Source organism: Hydra viridissima, unplaced genomic scaffold (assembly GCF_058129835.1).
Source record: "Hydra viridissima isolate aposymbiotic clone 2 unplaced genomic scaffold, HvirCarnegie_v1 scaffold_3, whole genome shotgun sequence".
NCBI lineage: Eukaryota > Metazoa > Cnidaria > Hydrozoa > Anthoathecata > Hydridae > Hydra > Hydra viridissima.
The window spans coordinates 3,205,272-3,224,711 of record NW_028324302.1 but is presented as its reverse complement, the minus strand read 5'-3'; the positions used below and the strand labels follow the sequence as shown (position 1 = coordinate 3,224,711).

Sequence of the window (19,440 nt, the reverse complement as noted above, 5' to 3'; positions counted from 1 at the left end):
AAAGATTTTAATTTTTTGAAATTGCGTATTTCTTTATTTTTTTTTTAAGAATTATACAACATTTAGTTAAAAATATTTATTTAAAAATTAAAACAACAGTTCAGACAAAAAAAAAAAAAAAAAAAAGAAAAGAAAAGAAAAATATCACTCTCTTGTCAATATGCACAACAATATCTACACACCATTCATAATGAAGCAAAAAACGATCTGAAAAATTACATAAACGATACCTAAATAATATTTCTAAATAAAAAAAAGACGCTAATTACATTCGAAACCAACGGCCACTACAAATAAATATAGCTTACTTAGCATGAGTAACTATTAATCAAGTCATTACTTAGGCTCAAGTTGCGCATGCGTAACAAAAAACAATATAGAAAATAAAGTGTAAAAAACTAAAAAGACGATAGGTATAAATATATATGAAAATCATAACATCTTATTTTTTTTACATCCCATTCACTTCAGAATAATTATGAAAGTTACAAAACTAGTTAAAATAATAAAACTTTCAAGCATTCCAAATATCTCTCAAGAGAGTTAAAGAATTTACAACATCGGAAAACAAGTTTTCGTAATCTCACGAACATTGATCGATATTGATTGAAGTATTTCTTTTCAATCTACTGTAGATTCGCAAGAACTCGATGCATCAGGTCGTTCAATTTTGTAAGTGATTAAATACTCAGGATAGGCCTTAAGTAAAATTGGATTAGTAAAAATGATTTAAACTATAAAAGTATACCTTAAGTATGTAAAATATAACTTAAAATATAAGGTATGCAAGATATAACTTGGTTATTCATTCTCTGTACCTGCTCTCCTCTATAAACAACATATTCAGGATAAGATAATCCGCCAGAGTTGGGACGTCCTATCACGGAATGATGACCGGGTGGAGCATGTGCCATTTTCATAGCATTGAATTGGAAAAATGGCTTTCCAAGGGTGACACGACACAGAATAATTTGTCTAAAATCAATGAGTTTATTTCAAAAGAAAATTCAAGTAAATAACGTCTAAATCTCATTTCGGAAAAAACGTATGATTTTTTACCTTTTACAGTCGTAGCAAGATCTGTCTTTATGAAGTGGGCATCCGCTTCCTCCACCTATTCCATATACATATTGATTGCTTTTGCTTGAGTGCTCAGCAAAATATATACCAGCTCCAAACATGCCACCTGCATATAATAAAAACATTGAGTGATTTTGTGCTCAATTTACATTTTTTTTAAAACATAACAAAACAAAAAAGGACGTTATTGGCATATATGCATAACAGATCATTACAAAAATATATATTTTTTTAATTACATGATGCATCCTTCTATCTTGTTTCTTTTGGCAAAATATGTATGATTATAAATTTTTATATCATTTAATGTTTTGACCCCTGTGCAACCAAAATAACTGAGCGGAAATGCTGTTCACCACTACTGAACAAGACTTCTACTGTCTGGTTTTTATTTAACTTTAAATAAATTGACATGTAATTTGCAATGTAATTTTACAATTGTACGAACTTTTTTATTACTATTATTATGTAATTGTACCTTTCAGTGACCATGTACTTAATCTTCTCGTGTTATTAAATTGTATTGTATGACTAATATTTTTTCATGATTTTAGTGTGGAAAAAGAGAAATTCTTTTAGTAAAACAGTTACTTGGGTTGGGTAGGGGTTAAAACATCATCCAATGATCTAAAATTTTGTACACATATTTTGCCAAAAGAAAAAAGATAGGAAGTGTGCATCATATAATTATTTAAAAAAATATTTATTGCAATCGTCTAATATGCATATGTGATGCATTTACATATAAAGTGTGTAACATTTACATTAGCTTTTATGAACTTCATCAAGAAGATTAATTGGCATGGATTATTGAAAAATACTCTACAAGCTTATTGTATTCTTTGATAAATCTTACCAATATATGCATGTCTTTCATCAAACCCTTTCTGTACAATTGCATTAACAAAGGGTGATCCATGAAAGAGCATTCGTTCATTTGGGTGGTTATGATTAGCATCAGCAACTTGTTTCCTTTGATAATAATATCTATCCCAAAGTTTCTTGTTGATGACACGCTCAATTTTCAAACTTGAATACCTAAATTTTGCAGGATAAATGATGAAATAATGAAACAGAAAATGAAAAAACAGGTTAAATTTTACAAACCTACCACACGTCAGGTACAAGTAGATTCACTTAGCAAATTGACATGTGTAAAAACATATATTTTATTTAAAAAAGCAAGCTACTTCTAAATTACAAAATAAAACACATTTGCACTCAATAAGTCAAGGTTAGTTAAAGTAATTACTAGAAATTACAGAAAGACTTTTGTTAAAGTAAATACTTTTTACTTTTTAATATATAAAAAAAAAAAAAAAAAAGACACAATTCTAGTTGTTTTCTTTTTGAGAATTATGAAAAATTTTATCAACTTTTTACTTAAAGTCAAAAAAATTATATTTAAATTCACAAATCTCTATTTTAATTTTTTTGAAAATAAAAAGCATACTTTTACTTGAAATACAATGTGTTCAGAAAGTTAATATGAGGGCAAATTTTCTGATGATAAAATTGTTAAAGCAGAAGATGTTTTCTAACTTTTTGTTTTTATTAATTATAGTAAGTATAGTATATATAGTAAGCAAAGTATAGTATAGTATATTAATTATAGTAAGTATAGTATATATAATAAGTAAAGTATAGTATATTAATTATAGTAAGTATAGTATATATAGTAAATAAAGTATAGTATAGTATATTAATTATAGTAAGTATAGTATATATAATAAGTAAAGTATAGTATATTAATTATAGTAAGTATAGTATATATAGTAAGTAAAGTATAGTATAGTATATTAATTATAGTAAGTATAGTATATATAATAAGTAAAGTATAGTATATTAATTATAGTAAGTATAGTATATATAGTAAGTAAAGTATAGTATAGTATATTAATTATAGTAAGTATAGTATATATAATAAGTAAAGTATAGTATAGTATATTAATTATAGTAAGTATAGTATATATAATAAGTAAAGTATAGTATATTAATTATAGTAAGTATAGTATATATAGTAAGTAAAGTATAGTATAGTATATTAATTATAGTAAGTATAGTATATATAGTAAGTAAAGATCGATTTGATCTAATCAATTAATTTCTTTATTAATTGGTACCAATTTATTAATTGGTAATTGATTAAAATAATTAATCAAATAATTACTTATCGATCTACTACCAATTATTTATTCTTCTATTTCTTTGTTTATCTTTGCTTACTTTAACAGCTTATTTCAGTTACAAAAGCTCTTAGTTTATTTTTCCCATAGCAATGCTTGTTTTTTTGCGCTGCTATGCAGCTAAAAGGGAACTTGTACCTTGAAGAACCAGTAAAACTTATCACATATGTCAATTGTTACTCTAGAACTACTTTTTGTTTTTTAATTGATGTTTTTAGTGCAGTTGGTAACATTATTTTCAACTGATTTCCCAACTATTTCTCAGATTAATCAATTAACAATTTTTTACCTGGGAATAAATAACCATTAAGTTTAATGAATTGTGTTATTTTTTATTTACTTAATCTTATCCAACTTCTGTTTCCTCTGAAAATTATATTTGTTATTTAACAATCATATAATACCCTACTAAAAACATTTCTATAAAGTATTAAATATTTTTTGAAATAATGCCAAATATGATCTGGTAAAATTTTGACCAAATAGGCAAGAAAAGTACCCCTGAGTGTTAAATGGCAAACTGCTGGTTAAGATAAACAAAGAAACCAATCTAATGTTGTTATTGCAAAGTTAGTTGGTGTTTCAGAGGGGCTGCACGAAACAATTAGAAAGGTGTTGCTCAACAAAGGCATAAGATTATGTATGGCTATTAAAAAAATACTTTTGATTGTAAAAAATCGCCTAAAACAATGGAAATAGTGCCAAGAAAGAGTCAACTGGTCTATTGAAGAATGATAAAAACATGAGAAAAAAGATAAAAACATGAGAAGTATTCATCTTGTTATAATATACCAAGATTACAAGGTGTAGGCTCAGCTAGAATATGGGCATGTATTTCTTACAAAGGTCCAGGTCTAAGCAATATATATATATATATATAATAATTATTAAAACATCATATACAGTATCATACTATTATTTCTTTTTCTTTTTTATGTAATATTTCGGCTCATATGGTGAGAGCCATTATCAAACTAATAAAATTTTTTAGTTTGATAATGGCTCTCACCATATGAGCCGAAATATTACATAAAAAAGAAAAAGAAATAATAGTATGATACCATATATGATGTTTTAATAATTATAATACTTTTACACATACTATTAAAGATGTCACTTAAATTTTAAATTATATATTTATATATTTTATATATATATAATTTAATATATATAATTATATATACATATAATTATATATATATATATATATATATATATATATATATATATATATATATATATATATATATATATATATATATATATATATATATATATATATATATATTATATATATATGTATGTATGTATGTATGTATGTATGTATGTATGTATGTATGTATGTATGTATGTATGTATGTATGTATGTATGTATGTATGCATGCATGCATGCATGCATGCATATACCAGAAGAATCAATCAATATAGGTAAAAAGATACTCTAAAAAAGTGTTTAAACACTGAGTAACACTTTTTTTATGAAGGAAGAAAAAGTTGGATACATCAGCAGGATGGTGTCACAGCTCACATACTGCGCATTAAATTCAAGACTGGTTAAATGAGAAAGGTAACAAAGTTATTCCTTGGTGCGCTTGGTTGCCTGATTTAAGTCTTATTGAGCATGTGTGGAGCTGGATTGATGGAAAACTTGCCAAATATAAGATAATTTCAGTTGAAAATCTTAAACAACAGTTATCAGAGATTTGGGTAGAATTGCCAAAAGATTATTGCATGAGGTTGATTGACTACTTTTAATATTATAAGTTATCATTTTTTATAAAGTTTTTTTAAGTAAATTTAATTCATTTAAATTTAATTGCCAGTTTTTTTTAAAACCAACTCAATGCATAATCATGCTTTTGTACTTATATATATATAAATATATATATATATATATATATATATATATATATATATATATATATATATATATATATATATATATATATATATATATATATATATATATATATACATATATATATATATATGTATATATATATATATAAATTTATAAAATTCCATTTCAAATTTTTTTTATTTTGTTAATTAAAGCTTGCTAAAAGTTACTTAAAAATTTTTAAAAAATCTTTTGTTTTAACAATTTTTTCATCAAAAAACTAGACCAACCTCAAAAGAAATTTGCTCTCATATAAACTTTTTTGACACACTGTATGAAGTGCTTTTTAAAAAACATATTTGCAATTATGTAGAATATATAAATACAAATATCTCATTGTCTTTATGTTTTAAGGCTGTAACAATCCTAATATATCAAAATAAAAATTTATCATATTTGTACCTTAGAAAAATGCCTCCTGCAACTCCACCATCTTTATGCTCAACAACAGTTGACTGCATCTCTTCAGCAACTGATTGATAATCTTTTTCATCAACGGAAAGTTCCTGCAGGATGGTGTTAGACCCAGATATAGGGATAGTAGAATGGAATGGTTCACCTACTGAGACATAATGTTAAAAATAAACTTTCAAGCAGAAAAATATGAAAAAAGTTTACACAATGCAAACACAAACATCTTTTTCTTTTTTTTTATTTTTTAAATAAGTTCATTTATCTGTCATCAACATAAAGTAGGCTTCATTTGCAAAGCCTGCAAAAAAGAAAATGTTTTAAATAACTGTAATTTTGAGATCAGTAGAACATTAGGGAGACCAATAGAAAGATTTTTCTGAGTATAACAAAATCACAAACAATGAGCTAGCTTGACCCAAATTCAAACTGATCACTGGAGTGAACCTTTTATGCAAATATTAAACTTTTTTTGGCATATCACTTAAAAATCCCATGTCCAAATCATCATCCAATTATGCAAAATAGCATATGATTAGCATCAAAATATTTTACACACCTATTGTACATCCAGCACCAGCTAACCTCTCTTTAACCCCTTTCAGTATTTTATGACGATGACCATAGGCTGCAATGCCAATTTCTTTGAGTTGATCTGGACCCATTTCAATAAGAACATCCATTGTTATCTTTAAAAAAAAAAAAAAAAAAAAAAAACACAAAAAATTAGGACAAGATTTGAGTTTTTACTGAAGACATTTCCAATCAACTGAGTAAACACTGCAACTTTTATCATAATCAAAATAGTGTGCAGTTACATGTATGCATACTTAGTTGTTCAGCTTCTAAGGCTGGTTTTAGTTTCAAATGTTTTGTTAAGATATATTTAAAAATCGATGTAGTTAGACTTTACTTATTAAGATAGATGAAGTCTAACCATTAGTAATCATAGCAACAACAAAACAAAGTACTCACCTGTTCCTTTACGAATATTTCATGTAAAAATTCTAACTGCAAGCTTGCTAAAAATGTTCCTATATCAATATCTAGAGGATTTGTACCTAACAAAAAGTAAAGATGTATATTTATAACAGTAAAAAGTATAGGACATATACTTGGAAGTCATCATAAACATCAAGATGATCATAAAAACTATTTAAAGAAAAAGAGCTCTGAGAAACCTTCAGCTTGATCTCGAAGTCGTTTTGTCTGTAAACCATCAGGGCTACAAGGTTCTGATAAAAGTAAATTCTGGTTAGCTGTAGATGGTTTTGTCATTCCTTGCAGTGGCTCAATCAAAGATTGAGCTGAATCAGTAGAAGCAAGTGACAGCTGTGCCATGTTGGCAGATTTGTTCAGAAAAGCATTTGAAGGAATTTGCATTACTTGTGATTTAGAAACCATAGAGTCTTGCAATAATACTTGCACATCATCAGCCTGTTGTTGTACAAACAGAACAATAAAGTTAGAAACATTTTTCCTGTATGTTGTCTATAATAAATTGAAACATATTTATGTCAAATATTGTTTTAAATTTTAAAAAGTTAAACAAAAGAGGAAGCTTACAGTGGCAAGATCAATTGGAGTTTGACCTTCTTGGTTTTTTAAATTTGCATTTGCACCATGAGTTAGCTAAATTAAAATGTGCAAATTTTATTACACACAAAAAAAAAAGTTTATCTTTTGATAATACATTTAAAGAAGAAAAACTTTTAAAGTAAAAAAAACTGAAAAAAAATTCTAGTAAACATTATCAGATCTTATTAGAGGTTTGATGTATGAAAAGATTTTATGGAAATAAAAAAAAAAGCAATAAAAAGAATAAAAAGATAAAATGTTATAAGGAATAAACGTTAAAACGTTAAATAAACGTTATAAGACACCTTTATATTAACTACTATTTTGTCTACAAAGAAGCAAATCAATTTGATAAAAGTCAAATTAAACAGACAAAAAAGTCTATTGGTTAAATAAACATGCAAGAAACTTACAAGAAGAGCACAAAGTTGAGTTCTGCCTTTTTGGGAGGCTTCATGTAATGGCGTAAATAGCCATCGATCAGTAGCATTGACATCAGCTTTGTATTTGATCAAAAGAGCTGCAATATCAACATGCTGAAAAAAATTTTGAAAAAAAATGCTTTTTTTTTTAAGAAAAAAAAAAACTTAATGAAAAAAATTTTGAAAAAAAAACGTAATGAAAAAAAAATGTGACAAACAAATTTACTCCATATGAAGATGCATTATGGAGAGGAATAAGACCACCTTTATCTTGAGCATTCACATCAGCCCCTGATTCCAACAAGTATTCAGCAACTTCAACATGATTATAACCAGCTAATATAAAATTGTAAAAATAGTTTTAAATTTTTGATTCAGATATTTTTAGTAGAGCACAATAAAAATCAGAATAAAAGAAAGGATTTATACATAAATATAAAGCCAATCATTCGCTCCATAAAGGTAAAGCTATGTTAGTTGTAGAGAGATCTTGCAAGAAAATTTAAATGCACCAAAGCGTAGGTAGGAAAAGTACTTAAATCTGGAGAACATAAAGCATATCATAAAAAGAAAACTCCAAAATAATTGATTGATAAAGAAATCAAAGCACTTTTTTTGTTCAAAAAAAGCTATAAAAACTTTTAAAATAAGAAAACTTGTTCATAATTGAAGATAATGGAATCTTCTGCAAAATAGACTTTTCACAGTTGCAAGGCCAGAAATATTTTTATTAGTTGAAAGATAGATACGTTACCAACAAATTAAAGCATTCAAACTGAGAAACTCGCTCCCAAGTTCCTTGTATGGTAAGCAACCTGCTTCTTTGGTTAGAAAAGTGCATCATACATTTGGTCAGAAAAGTGCTCATGACTTTGAACTCAGATTTTCATATAGAAGAATACTTAAACAATATTTGTCATTAATTAAAAAACAATTTTTTTATCCACTTTATTTTTGCCTGATTTGGCTACAATCCACTACTCTAAGAAGTCACTAAAATAGTATGAGCAAAATAACCTAAAGAAGCAAATCCTCCAAATTTTCTTGAGCAGCGAGTCATTAAAAGTTATTGGTCAATTATAAAAGGAATCTAAATGAAAAGTATGAAATTAGCTTCAAATGAAGAAGATTTTAAGAAAAAGTGGATAACAGCTTCAAAAAAAGAGATATCAACTTGCAAAATTATTTGGTTCTATCTTAGCATTGAATTTAAAATGTAAAAAACTAAATAGATAATAATTTAGATAAAATAGATAAATAGAAATAAAATAGAAATAGATAAATAATTTAGCTTCCTTGTGAAAAAAATAGAAAAATATGGTAAGGAATTTGAGTAATTAACAATCAAAGGGTTCTAACTTTCACCATGTTTAACCAATAATTTGCAATATAAATGTTACTAAAAAAGACAAATTCATACCTGCTAAATGCAAAGGAGTAGAATTTCTGCCCTGTGTATCTCGACAATTGATATTTTGAGAGGTTGCAAGTTTCATAACCTTCAATTTAAATATTTTTCAAAAGGAAAATTGAATTAGTAGTTAACAAAATATACACAAAAAATTAGGCTTTCACATTTATTTTAAAACTTCAAATTTTGAATAAACTGTAATTTATTAATGAAAAATCTTACCACAAACATAGAATGTATTTACATTAAAATTAAGGTAAACATTTAGGTAGCAAAAAACCCATACTTAAATCAATTTATTTGTAACAACATTAAACATTATTAAACCTTGGCTAAATTTCCTTTTTTAGCAGCTTCCAGCAATGCAGCATCTCCACGCAAAAGGTCAGCAACGTCAGGAAACCCCTCCTTTACTAAGTCTAATGGTGTATAACCTTCGTGATTTTTCTTTTTTGGATCAGCACCATGCTTAAAACAAAAGATAATAATTATGTAGAGATTTTTTAAGAAAGGAAAATACATTTCTGCATACCTTTAAATTATTTAGTTAGTTTCAAGATAATAATACCTTTAGAAGAAGTTTGCATATATCAAACTTCCCCTTTGCAGCAGCCTCATGCAGTGGAGTAAACTTCCAGTAATCAGCTGCATTCACATTTGCTCCATGCTTTAGAAATTTTAAAAAGAGATCAGATATAATAAAGAAAAAATTTCTAGGGTAACTCAAAACAAACAAACGCACACAAAACACACACACATTAAAAATAATAAAACTAATTTAATAACTCACCCTGACAAGAATTTCAGCAACTTCAAAATGACCATAGGAACATGCATTATGCAATGGAACCAAACCACTAAATTAAAGCAGCAAGTGATTTTAAAAAAAGGGAAAAATTTTAATTTTATGATTAAAGATATATTGGTGCTGTTTTAGATTACCCTTTATCTTTAGCATGTACATCTGCTCCACATCGCAACAAATGTTCAACAATGTCCATTCGATTGTAACCACTTGCAAAGTGAAGTGGTGTGCTCATTCTTCCAGCAATGTCTCTGCAATTTACATTGTGAACTGTGCAAAGGGACTATAAAAAGAACAATTTATAAATGAATGTAAAATTCAAATAAAATTATCAACTGCAGCAAAAGAAAAAAAGCAATAAAAAATCAACCTGAATCAACTCAAAATCCCCTGTTTTTGATGCCTCCAAAAGATTTGTATCAACATCTTTCAACATTGGTTCGAGTCTTGCTAAATGTCAAATGTTTTGTAGTTGGCAAACAAGATAAAATAAAAATTAAGAATAGAATTGTCTTACAAAATTTTTTATTAGACTTTTACCTTGAAAAACTTTTTGTACACTTTCAGTGCCAACTTGTGCTGGGGTGCATCCACTAGAATTGCGAATTGTAGGGTCTGCCCCATTCATAAGCAAAAGACAGCAAATATGAACATGGCCTGATTGAGCTGCAATATGAAGTGGAGTTTGCAAAGATTCGTCAAGGATATTGCTCTGTGATTAAAAAAAAAAATTATGCTTTTAACTTAAATATTAAAAACTTTTGGTTAAACACTCTCTTCTACTACAGACTTCACAATATACGATTATAAAAACACAATACTTCTCAAAAGAAACAACTGTTGCCTTTACTAGGTTTTAAAGATTTAAGAGGCTTACTTGTTAAACACAAAGCAACAAGAAGCAGTGAAATAATCAAGTATATAAAAAACTTACATTGGCTCCTGCTTTTACAAGAATTTCAGCAACTACTGAATTGTCATTCCCAGCACACAAGTGCAATGCTGTTAACTTCCTGAAGAGAAATTTATCACAAACCCATTACAAAATGAATGTGTTACTAGTGTTAAAGATTTATTTATTGAACAAAATTTTACATAAAATCGTAAATTCGTAGATTATCAAGCCCAAAAAAGTTTCAATGGTAACTTTTTAAGGTTACAAAATCCAAAAATCATAAATATTTTCAATCATTATCAATGAAGAAAAATGTGAGTTTTTGTTTTTCTTGCTTTTCTTTCTTATGAAGAAAAATCTTTCTTCATAAGAAAGAAAATCTATTTTTCTTCATAAGAAAGAAAATCTATTTTTCTTCATAAGAAAGATAGATTTTTCTTCATAAGAAAGAAAAATCTATTTTTCTTCATAAGAAAGAAAATCTATTTTTCTTCATAAGAAAGAAAATCTATTTTTCTTCATAAGAAAGAAAAGCAAGAAAAAACAAAAACTTAAAAGCAATTTTTTGTTACTTTCATCATTTTGTCTCATAGACCAAATGAAACTTATTTTAGTGAAAAAAAATACTGTAATCAAATGTGATCTAACAGTAACAGACTATTTTCATTTTTTTTTTTTTTTTCTTTTAGTCCTCCTTTTTTTTTTTTTTTTTTTTTTTTTCCAGATATGTTTCTTAAGCTTCATGAGATGACATCTGATATTTCTCAAGCTTCATGTGATGACATCTGATCTGCTCTCTTCTTATGTTTACATTAAAAAACAAAACTTTATTTTAAAAAAAAAACATTTAAATGTCTTGTTTGTTTTGTTTTAGCAAGTTACACAAACTACAAATAAAACAAAAATGTTTAGAATATATTTTTAAGTAATTTACAAATTACTTAGAAGCAATTATTACCCATTAACAAGATCAACACAGAATTTTGCAATTGGTCCATTTAGGCATACAAAACAACCAAGCATCAAATTCAATAAAATTGCATTCAAACATAAATCCAGGCAATCAAACCTAACACTTACTGTTTATTACAAAAATTTACATTGCAACCTTTCTTTATTAAGAAATCTGCAACGCGGTCACGTTTAGCAGAGGTAGAAATTGCACATAAATGCTATAGAAGAAAAAATTAAAATGCATAAAAACCAAACAATTTTTAACATAATTTTTTCACCCTCAAAAGTTATACAACAATAGATACATCTTTAGAGTAATTTCACCATCGTAAAGTATAAATAGGTCATACTAAAAGTTTTAAGAATGTGATCTTACCAATGCAGAATTTAGGGTTAATGGATGAACAAAATTAACTAAATCTGGGGCTATTATTCTTTTTATTTTACTCAAATCTGAAGATTTCACAGCTTCAAGGTATGTATGACCTCTGTACTCATCTAAAATAGTAAAAACATTAAAAAGGTTAAAAACACATTTGAACCAACGAAAATTTTTTAATAAGCAAAGAAATTACATACAAAGTAATTTATCTTTTAACTCCTGAACAGGAGCTACATCAATAGCATTTTTTGAATGGCAGTTCAGCACAGTTGGATCTGCTCCATGACTCAAAAGTAATGTACACACCTCAACTCTATAATGGTAACAAACTATAAAATCACATTTTGAGAAAGAACAACAAGTTGATCAGTATTTTATTGACATAAAAATTATATTCTAAATTAACTTTAAGTTCTAAATTAACTTTAAGAACTTTACCTCATTTTTGAAGCAGCCTCATGCAAAGGTGTGAATTGCCATAAATCCATTGCATTTACACTAGCGCCATGCTTAAAATAAATTCAAGACTTATGATTATTATACTTAAAATAAATAAAATTAATGAGATGTTGAAACTATTCAACTTTTCAATAATAAATCTTAAAGGTAGCAGATAATATTTACTTAGAATACAAGAAATTATAACTTTATAATTAATGTATAATTTTTAATATTGATTTAAAACATGTGCATTCTGAAACTAAAATAATAGACAATCAATATTTTGTTTTAAAACTTATACTTTAGTAAGTTATTTAAATACTTTCTTGTAAAATTAGACATTAAATAACAATAGCTCTTTAATGTAAAAATGGACTAATTACCTTAACAAGCAATTCTGTTACTTCATAATGACCATACGAGCATGCATTATGTAAAGGAACAAGACCTCTAAATGAAAAATTTACAAAAACATCTAAAATTTATGTAGAATATTTAAACTCCATTGCGATTTGCATTATGTTGAAGAAGATTCTGATGCAAAACTACAAGCTTTTTTTTGTCCTTAAAAATGAAAGTAAAAGCCATCACAGCTGCAAGATGCCACCTTAAAATTAGAATTTATTTATCTTACTTTATGTACCAAGAGTCTTGTAATAAAAGGTGAAAGATTTCATATTTGTTTAATTTTTCTATGCTTTTAAAAAAAATGGAGTGGGTTGAAGCCTTGATAATTAACAATAAATTGTTATAAATAAATTTTCATAAAAGATTTTATACATATACAGTATTGGCCATTAATAACAGTCCATCATGTGATTGTTTTATGAATACAAGTTTGAAATTGAATATTTTAAAAATTAAAAGAGATTTTTTCTTTCTTTTTTTTTTTTTCGTTATTGAAATAAACAAAATGATCACAATATAAATTTATTATAAATAATAATAAATTAAAAAGTTAAAAACTAAAATATTGAAATGAAAAGTGTTCATATGTATCAAAAAAAAATGTGGCCAAAATAAATAAACCACAACAACAAAATTAACAAACCATAATAAAAAAAAAAATTTATAAAACACAAAAAAATTTTAAAAAATCAAATTAATATTTTGTTGACAATCCTTTTGCCTTTAAGCATTCATTGATCCGTTTCAGGATGGAATTCACTAAATTCTGAGTAATATCTTTTGGAATATTCAGTAATTTTATTACTTCTTTTTTCAGCTTGTCCAGATCTTTTATTTCAATTTTACCAAGATTGTGGTCTAACCAAGACCACAAATTTCTCTATGCAATTGAGATCTGGACTATTGGCAGTCCAAGACATAATTTTAATGTTGTTTTCTTCAAACAATTGCTTGCAAATCTAAGCAGTATGACATGGAACATTATCATGTTGGAAGATAAGTCCCATGTCTTTTTGGAAAATATCAATAAAAGGGATCAAATATTTATCCAATATGTCTAAATATCTTTGAGAATCAAGCCTCCCATCGAATAGTTTGAAGCAACCAACACCTTCATAGTTAATGTAGGCTCAGATGCCTATACTGCCACTACATTATTTTGTTCTATGCATAAAACAGTCTGGGTGCATTTTTTCATGTGATGTTCTTCTCAGCATTACTCTATTTTTTCTTGAATTAACCTCAACATTCATTTCATCGCTGAAAAGGACATTATGCCACATGCTCTTAGACCAAATTTCATGAGTTAAACATCAGTTTTTTAAATAAACATTTTTTGCAAGCAGCTTGCCACATATAATTGTGTTTTGGTAGTACTCTTCTAATTGTTCGAGCAACAACACCAGAAGCTTCTTGCCATTTTCAACTGACATCAGTAGATGATAACTTTTTTTTTTTTTTCACTATGCAAATAAGTAAATGGTCATTTCTTTCATTTGAAATGCTGGGTTTTCTGGAACGCAGAAGATTTTCAATTGTATTGTATTCATGATATCGGTTGATTATTCCGCTAACAGTTGCATGCATTATTCTGCTAACAATTGCATGCATTATGTTTAAATGTTTAACACTTTTTCTCATTGAGATGTTTTATTCATTGACTTTACATTTTGTCATATTATCAATAGTTTTTCTAGTCATTTTGATTTTTTTATTGCTGAAATGTTGTAGTTAATTAGATACTCACTTTTATATTTCTCTTGCACAAATTTTTCAAATATTTATAGCATTTTAAATGAAAATTCTCTAACAATTATCATTAATTCACAAATTAGTTCAAAGTTTTACTCAAAGACAAATGCAATTTTGAAGGAAGTTTAAAACAATAGAGTGGATTGTTAATTTTGGCCATTATTTTAGATTGTAAGATGTCAAAAAAAACAACAAGATAATTAACACATTGATTAATATTTTTATGAATATCAATATTTATTTGAATGAAAATATGATGCTCATCAATTAACACTTTTTGTATTTGAAAAGAGTCAAACAATCATTGATTTATTATCAATCAAAGTCTAATAATATTAAAAAAAAAAAAAAAAAAAGATGGATTGTTATTAATCGCCAATACTGTACATCAGTCTAATTAATCATGATTTTTTAAATTTACAAACAAACTTTTACCCTTTGTCTTTAGCATGAACATCAGCACCATGCTTTAGTAGTATTTCAACAATTCTTGTACGATTATAACCCGCAGCTAAATGAAGTGGAGTTGACTAATAAAAAAAGAATGCATTATCAACCATCAAATTTTAGCAAAATCTTGAGAAATTTTTTTTAACAATTTAAATATCTATAGATTACTTTTGTTATATATCATTCATAGTTTTATATATACAATTAATTGTATAAATATTACAACTCTTTTCAAATTAAGATATGACTTATGAATAGAATGTAAACTTTACAATCAAATTACTTATATCAAAAGCAGGTTCAAAGTTAATTCTTTAAATTACCTTGCGGCCATCTCCTGCATGGCAATTAACATTAAGTGGAGTTATAAGAGCTAACATTTTTTCTTCACACCCAGACCTAAAAAATAATTGAGAAACAAAGGCTTCCAACTTTTTTTTATCAACTTAAACAAAATTAACATAGGGATATAAGGGAATTTGAAATTTAGAACACGACTTGATTTCTGATGTCACAATCTGAAAAATGGGTTGTGTAAATGTAAATTGCCCTCTATAAATACTTCAGAGATTGAAGATCTGTAAGGATGTTGTTTAGTTGGTAATAAATGACATTTCCAAAAGGTTGATTCAAATTGATTAGATTTGAATCAACATTTCAGAGACATCATTTATTATTAATTACTTGCACCAATGTTAAATATCATGCCTAATATATATATATATATATATATATATATATATATATATATATATATATATATATATATATATATATATATATATATATATATATATATATATATATATATATATATATATATTCTATTTTTAAGCCCTCTAAAATTAAATCATTTTAACCTGGCACTGTCCAGAAGTTCTTCTTTTTTGTATTCACCTACAAATTAAAAAGTTTTCAATAAATATTTTCATTAGCTTTTTTTTATTATTACTATCTTCATTGATTTTAAGAATATTACTATTTTGTACTTAAACAATGAATCTTTTACAAAAATAGCTTTAAGATGTTAAGGTTATTACAGTTATGCTACTAAAAAACTTTAAACTCATAAAACTAAAGAAAAATCATGTTTTTGCTGTTAGATTAGTGACCTGTTAGCACAGTTTTTGCAGTTGCCTCAGCTAAGTCTCGAGCAGTTTTTCCATCTGTGTTTCGAATCGAAGGATCAGCACCGTGTTGCAGTAATGCTAAATTTAAGTAAAATAATTATGGTGTTTAATTTTCAAAAATTATTTATTATTTAAGTTAAATTTAAATTTATAATAAAAATTGGAATAAAAAACATAGAACGGTAAGTCAGTTAACAAGTTTATCTAAATAGTTTCTCAAACTTAGTTATATTAATTGATTCAACTCTGCCAATATCCAATATGAAGATCTATATAATAAGATAGAGCTGTTGTTAAGTACCATACTTTCTTAATTTAAACTTAAATTTTATCAGCTGTTATGAGATTACCTGAGGTAGACATTTCCTATTTTTACCCTGGGCATTAGTATGCTATGATAAAATGTTAAGACCTTGATGACCACAACAGCAATAACAAGCTTTAAAAAATATTTACAATCATAAATAAATACCAATACAAACTTCCACTTTTCCTTTGATAGCAGCTTCGTGTAATGGAGTGAAATTCCAGTTATCTCTTGCATTAACATCAGCATGGTGTCTTAATAAAGATATTGTCACTTCAACATGCCCAAAAGAGCATGCATTATGCAAAGGAATTAGCCCACCATCATCTCTAGCATGGACATCTGCACCTGCGTCTAATAAATATTCTACAATATCTTTTCGGCCAAAACCTAAACAAAACATTAATTCAAACCAATAACATTTAAGTAAAGCAATACCAATTAAATCTTAACCAATTGTGTGTGTATGTGTATGTGTGTGTGCGTGTATGCACATATGCATGTATGTATGAGTTGTTTTATTTGAATCTAAACAAAATCAGCAGATGGCATGGGTTAAAAATCTTTGTCTGGAAAAATATGAGACAATATATTGCCCTCAGAAAATTGAGTGATAAACTTTATATAAATATTTAATAGTTTTTATTCATTTACCTACTAAATATCATACAAAATTGTTTGAAGTATAAAATATAGATTTTGTATCCAGTCGTAAGAAACTTGAATACTTAAAAAGAATAAATCCTAAACCTACTTTAAGTGCCGTTTTTATCAAAATTTTTAACAATCTTAAATTAAAACACGAATGAGAGTATAAGATGTTGGTTGTACATATAGCTGAAACAATCTGCTAGACGAACCTGCAGCAAAATGTAATGGTGTTGATTTTCTTCCAGCAGTATCTCTCATATTTACATTCCAATTATTCTGCAACAGATAACGAACACGTGTAACATTTCCTGTGCGACATGCTTCAAACAATTCTCTGCCACTGTCATTTTCGTGTGCACCACTATCCATAAAGTTGCTAGCAACACTACTGCGTCTACTTGGTAGAGAACGATTTTGCCTTCCAGACGCCATTTTTAATTCTCTGACTGAGCGTTATCAAAACAAATACCTGACTGTTATTACGATCGGGTATTCATTCATTCAAATCAAATAAAACACTGACTTATTTGAAGACCTTTCTGGTGGAAATACCATTGCGAACTTTTTGGTGAAAATATCGATATCAAATGGTATTTAGCTTATTTGTATTGAAATAGGGCTGATACTCGCTTTCGTATTTACCGAACTTAGTCTGAGTTTCAATTAATAAAAACATTTTTTTTTCCGAGTTAGTTTAATATATATTACCGATTATCAAATAAAATAAGCGTTTTGAAAAATAAAATCTGATGAAAAATTGATTTAAGACAACATAAATCTAAAGATTTACACTATATAGATTCAAAAAAAATCTACATTAAACTAGTCTGTCTAAGCACTTTTTCGTGACTCATCTTGTCTGGATCTGCTTGTTATAGGTACTTCAAACCCCGAAAGACAACTTAAAATATACTTCTGTGGGTGTTTTAAGGAGTTGTAATTTTGGAACAGTTTAGTTTTTGTTCAGATTATTTCTGAAACAAAAACACCTCAATGTTAGCTGTGTAGAGTCTGAACAAAAACGCCTCACTACTAAATAAAACCTTTACAGATACATTGCAATTCTTAGATAATAATTTGCATTTCCAACTAACATTTGAGTTCTTGTGCTGGGTGACTTTCATTAAATTTAAAAATCAAATGAAAAAAATTGTCGAAGCACAGAAAAGTTTAAGCTTGGTTAAATGCTTTAAGTAAAGACGACCAAAAAAAAGTGCACGGTGTAATTTGATAAACATTCTGTTACATGTGTTTAACAACAAAGAGATAATATTAAATAATTTTTTATTTCAACGGTAATAAAACCAATGATATTGAAAATAACCATGTATTTTATTACGGTACGTAGCCAGGGGAACTAATCATACCATCACCCTCCTCCCTACAGTGGTCAGAAATGCTAAAAAACGTGCGAATTCTATTTTTCATAAAATTTGTTTGGTCAAAAATGAATATTTTTTGAACAGCAAACACTGATAATTCAAAAGTTTATTCAAAACACCGAAACCTTGACAAAAATTTACATCTCTCATACAAATACAAAAAATGAGTCGAGTTTTTAAGTTAAAATAAGAAAAATAATTTGTTTAGTAAATCTTTGTTTTAGTAAAATTACTTAAGAATAAAAGCTCAGAAATTAATCAGAATCTGATTCTGAATCTTCAATCAGCAGTCTTTGAATCTGAAGAACAGACAATATTTCTGGTGAATAAACTTTTTTTTTTTCATGATTTTTTTTGCGCCATCTTTGAAATTGACTGAGTATGATTGGATCACTTATGTCCATCAGTCGATGAAAGAGGTCAAAGGTGCCACTAGCCCATGAATTTTTTCGAGAATGCTCAAGTCAAAATTTTTTCAAAACTTTATTATTTCCTTCGCTAGCTTTTTCATTTGTAATTCCTATTGGAAGCACACAATTTTCGATTATTTCTCTGCCATGTTTTTCATGCTTTATTGCTTAAAAGTGTAATTTTTAAATGTAAATGTTTTTGAAAAACGGAAGTATGCGGAAAAATTTTTTTACACAAACAGTTGTAAGCATAGAAAAAGTAAAATTCTAAAGGATCATAAGATGAAATGACGTTGGGTCAAAATCAGCTATTCATTTAATATACAGTAGCGTGCAAAAGTTTATAAACAGGCAGCGTAGGTACTACAAAACGTTTCTGCGTCTGCTTAATTTGTTTGGTACTTGTCCTGCCAAGAAACCATAAATATTATTAAATAATTGCTCAGTCCAAATGAAATTTGCAAAAGATCGTTTGGATTAGATTT

The 19,440-nt window shown here is 27.1% G+C and overlaps 1 protein-coding gene across 3 annotated transcripts; it reads right to left on the bottom strand.

The window, feature by feature from the left end:
* Positions 1-138: 138 nt before the first annotated feature.
* Positions 139-17,837, bottom strand: LOC145200545 (poly [ADP-ribose] polymerase tankyrase-2-like). 3 transcript variants are annotated; one of them, XM_090081251.1, is made up of 30 exons: positions 17,373-17,837; positions 16,678-16,902; positions 16,188-16,283; positions 15,936-15,972; positions 15,399-15,474; positions 15,061-15,155; positions 12,849-12,915; positions 12,463-12,533; positions 12,222-12,337; positions 12,019-12,140; positions 11,769-11,860; positions 10,728-10,806; positions 10,334-10,505; positions 10,164-10,243; positions 9,931-10,076; positions 9,779-9,845; positions 9,557-9,655; positions 9,316-9,456; positions 8,998-9,076; positions 7,804-7,913; positions 7,569-7,691; positions 7,144-7,209; positions 6,759-7,014; positions 6,553-6,638; positions 6,137-6,266; positions 5,569-5,728; positions 1,937-2,118; positions 1,060-1,186; positions 819-975; positions 139-699 (listed from the first exon to the last, which is right to left on the bottom strand). In XM_090081251.1, the coding sequence occupies exons 1-30, from the start codon at positions 17,593-17,595 to the stop codon at positions 622-624; spliced, it is 3,558 nt and encodes a 1,185-aa protein (XP_089937377.1). In that variant the 5' UTR covers positions 17,596-17,837; the 3' UTR covers positions 139-621. The 3 variants fall into 3 exon arrangements, with proteins under 3 accessions (XP_089937377.1, XP_089937378.1, XP_089937379.1); XM_090081252.1 differs by having other exon boundaries at positions 5,569-5,725; XM_090081253.1 differs by lacking the exons at positions 139-699; positions 819-975; positions 1,060-1,186; ... (6 more) ...; positions 7,569-7,691; positions 7,804-7,913 and adding an exon at positions 8,531-8,667.
* Positions 17,838-19,440: the final 1,603 nt, after the last annotated feature.

Coding starts and splice junctions, on each gene's coding strand:
- LOC145200545 (XM_090081251.1), bottom strand. CDS start 17,595: ATGGCGTCTGGAAGGCAAAATCGTTCTCTACCAAGTAGACGCAGTAGT. Junction 10,807..11,768: donor GTAAATTTTTGTAATAAACA/GTAAGTGTTAGG, acceptor ATTTCTCTTCAG/GAAGTTAACAGCATTGCACT. Junction 700..818: donor TTGTTTATAGAGGAGAGCAG/GTACAGAGAATG, acceptor ATTTTACTTAAG/GCCTATCCTGAGTATTTAAT.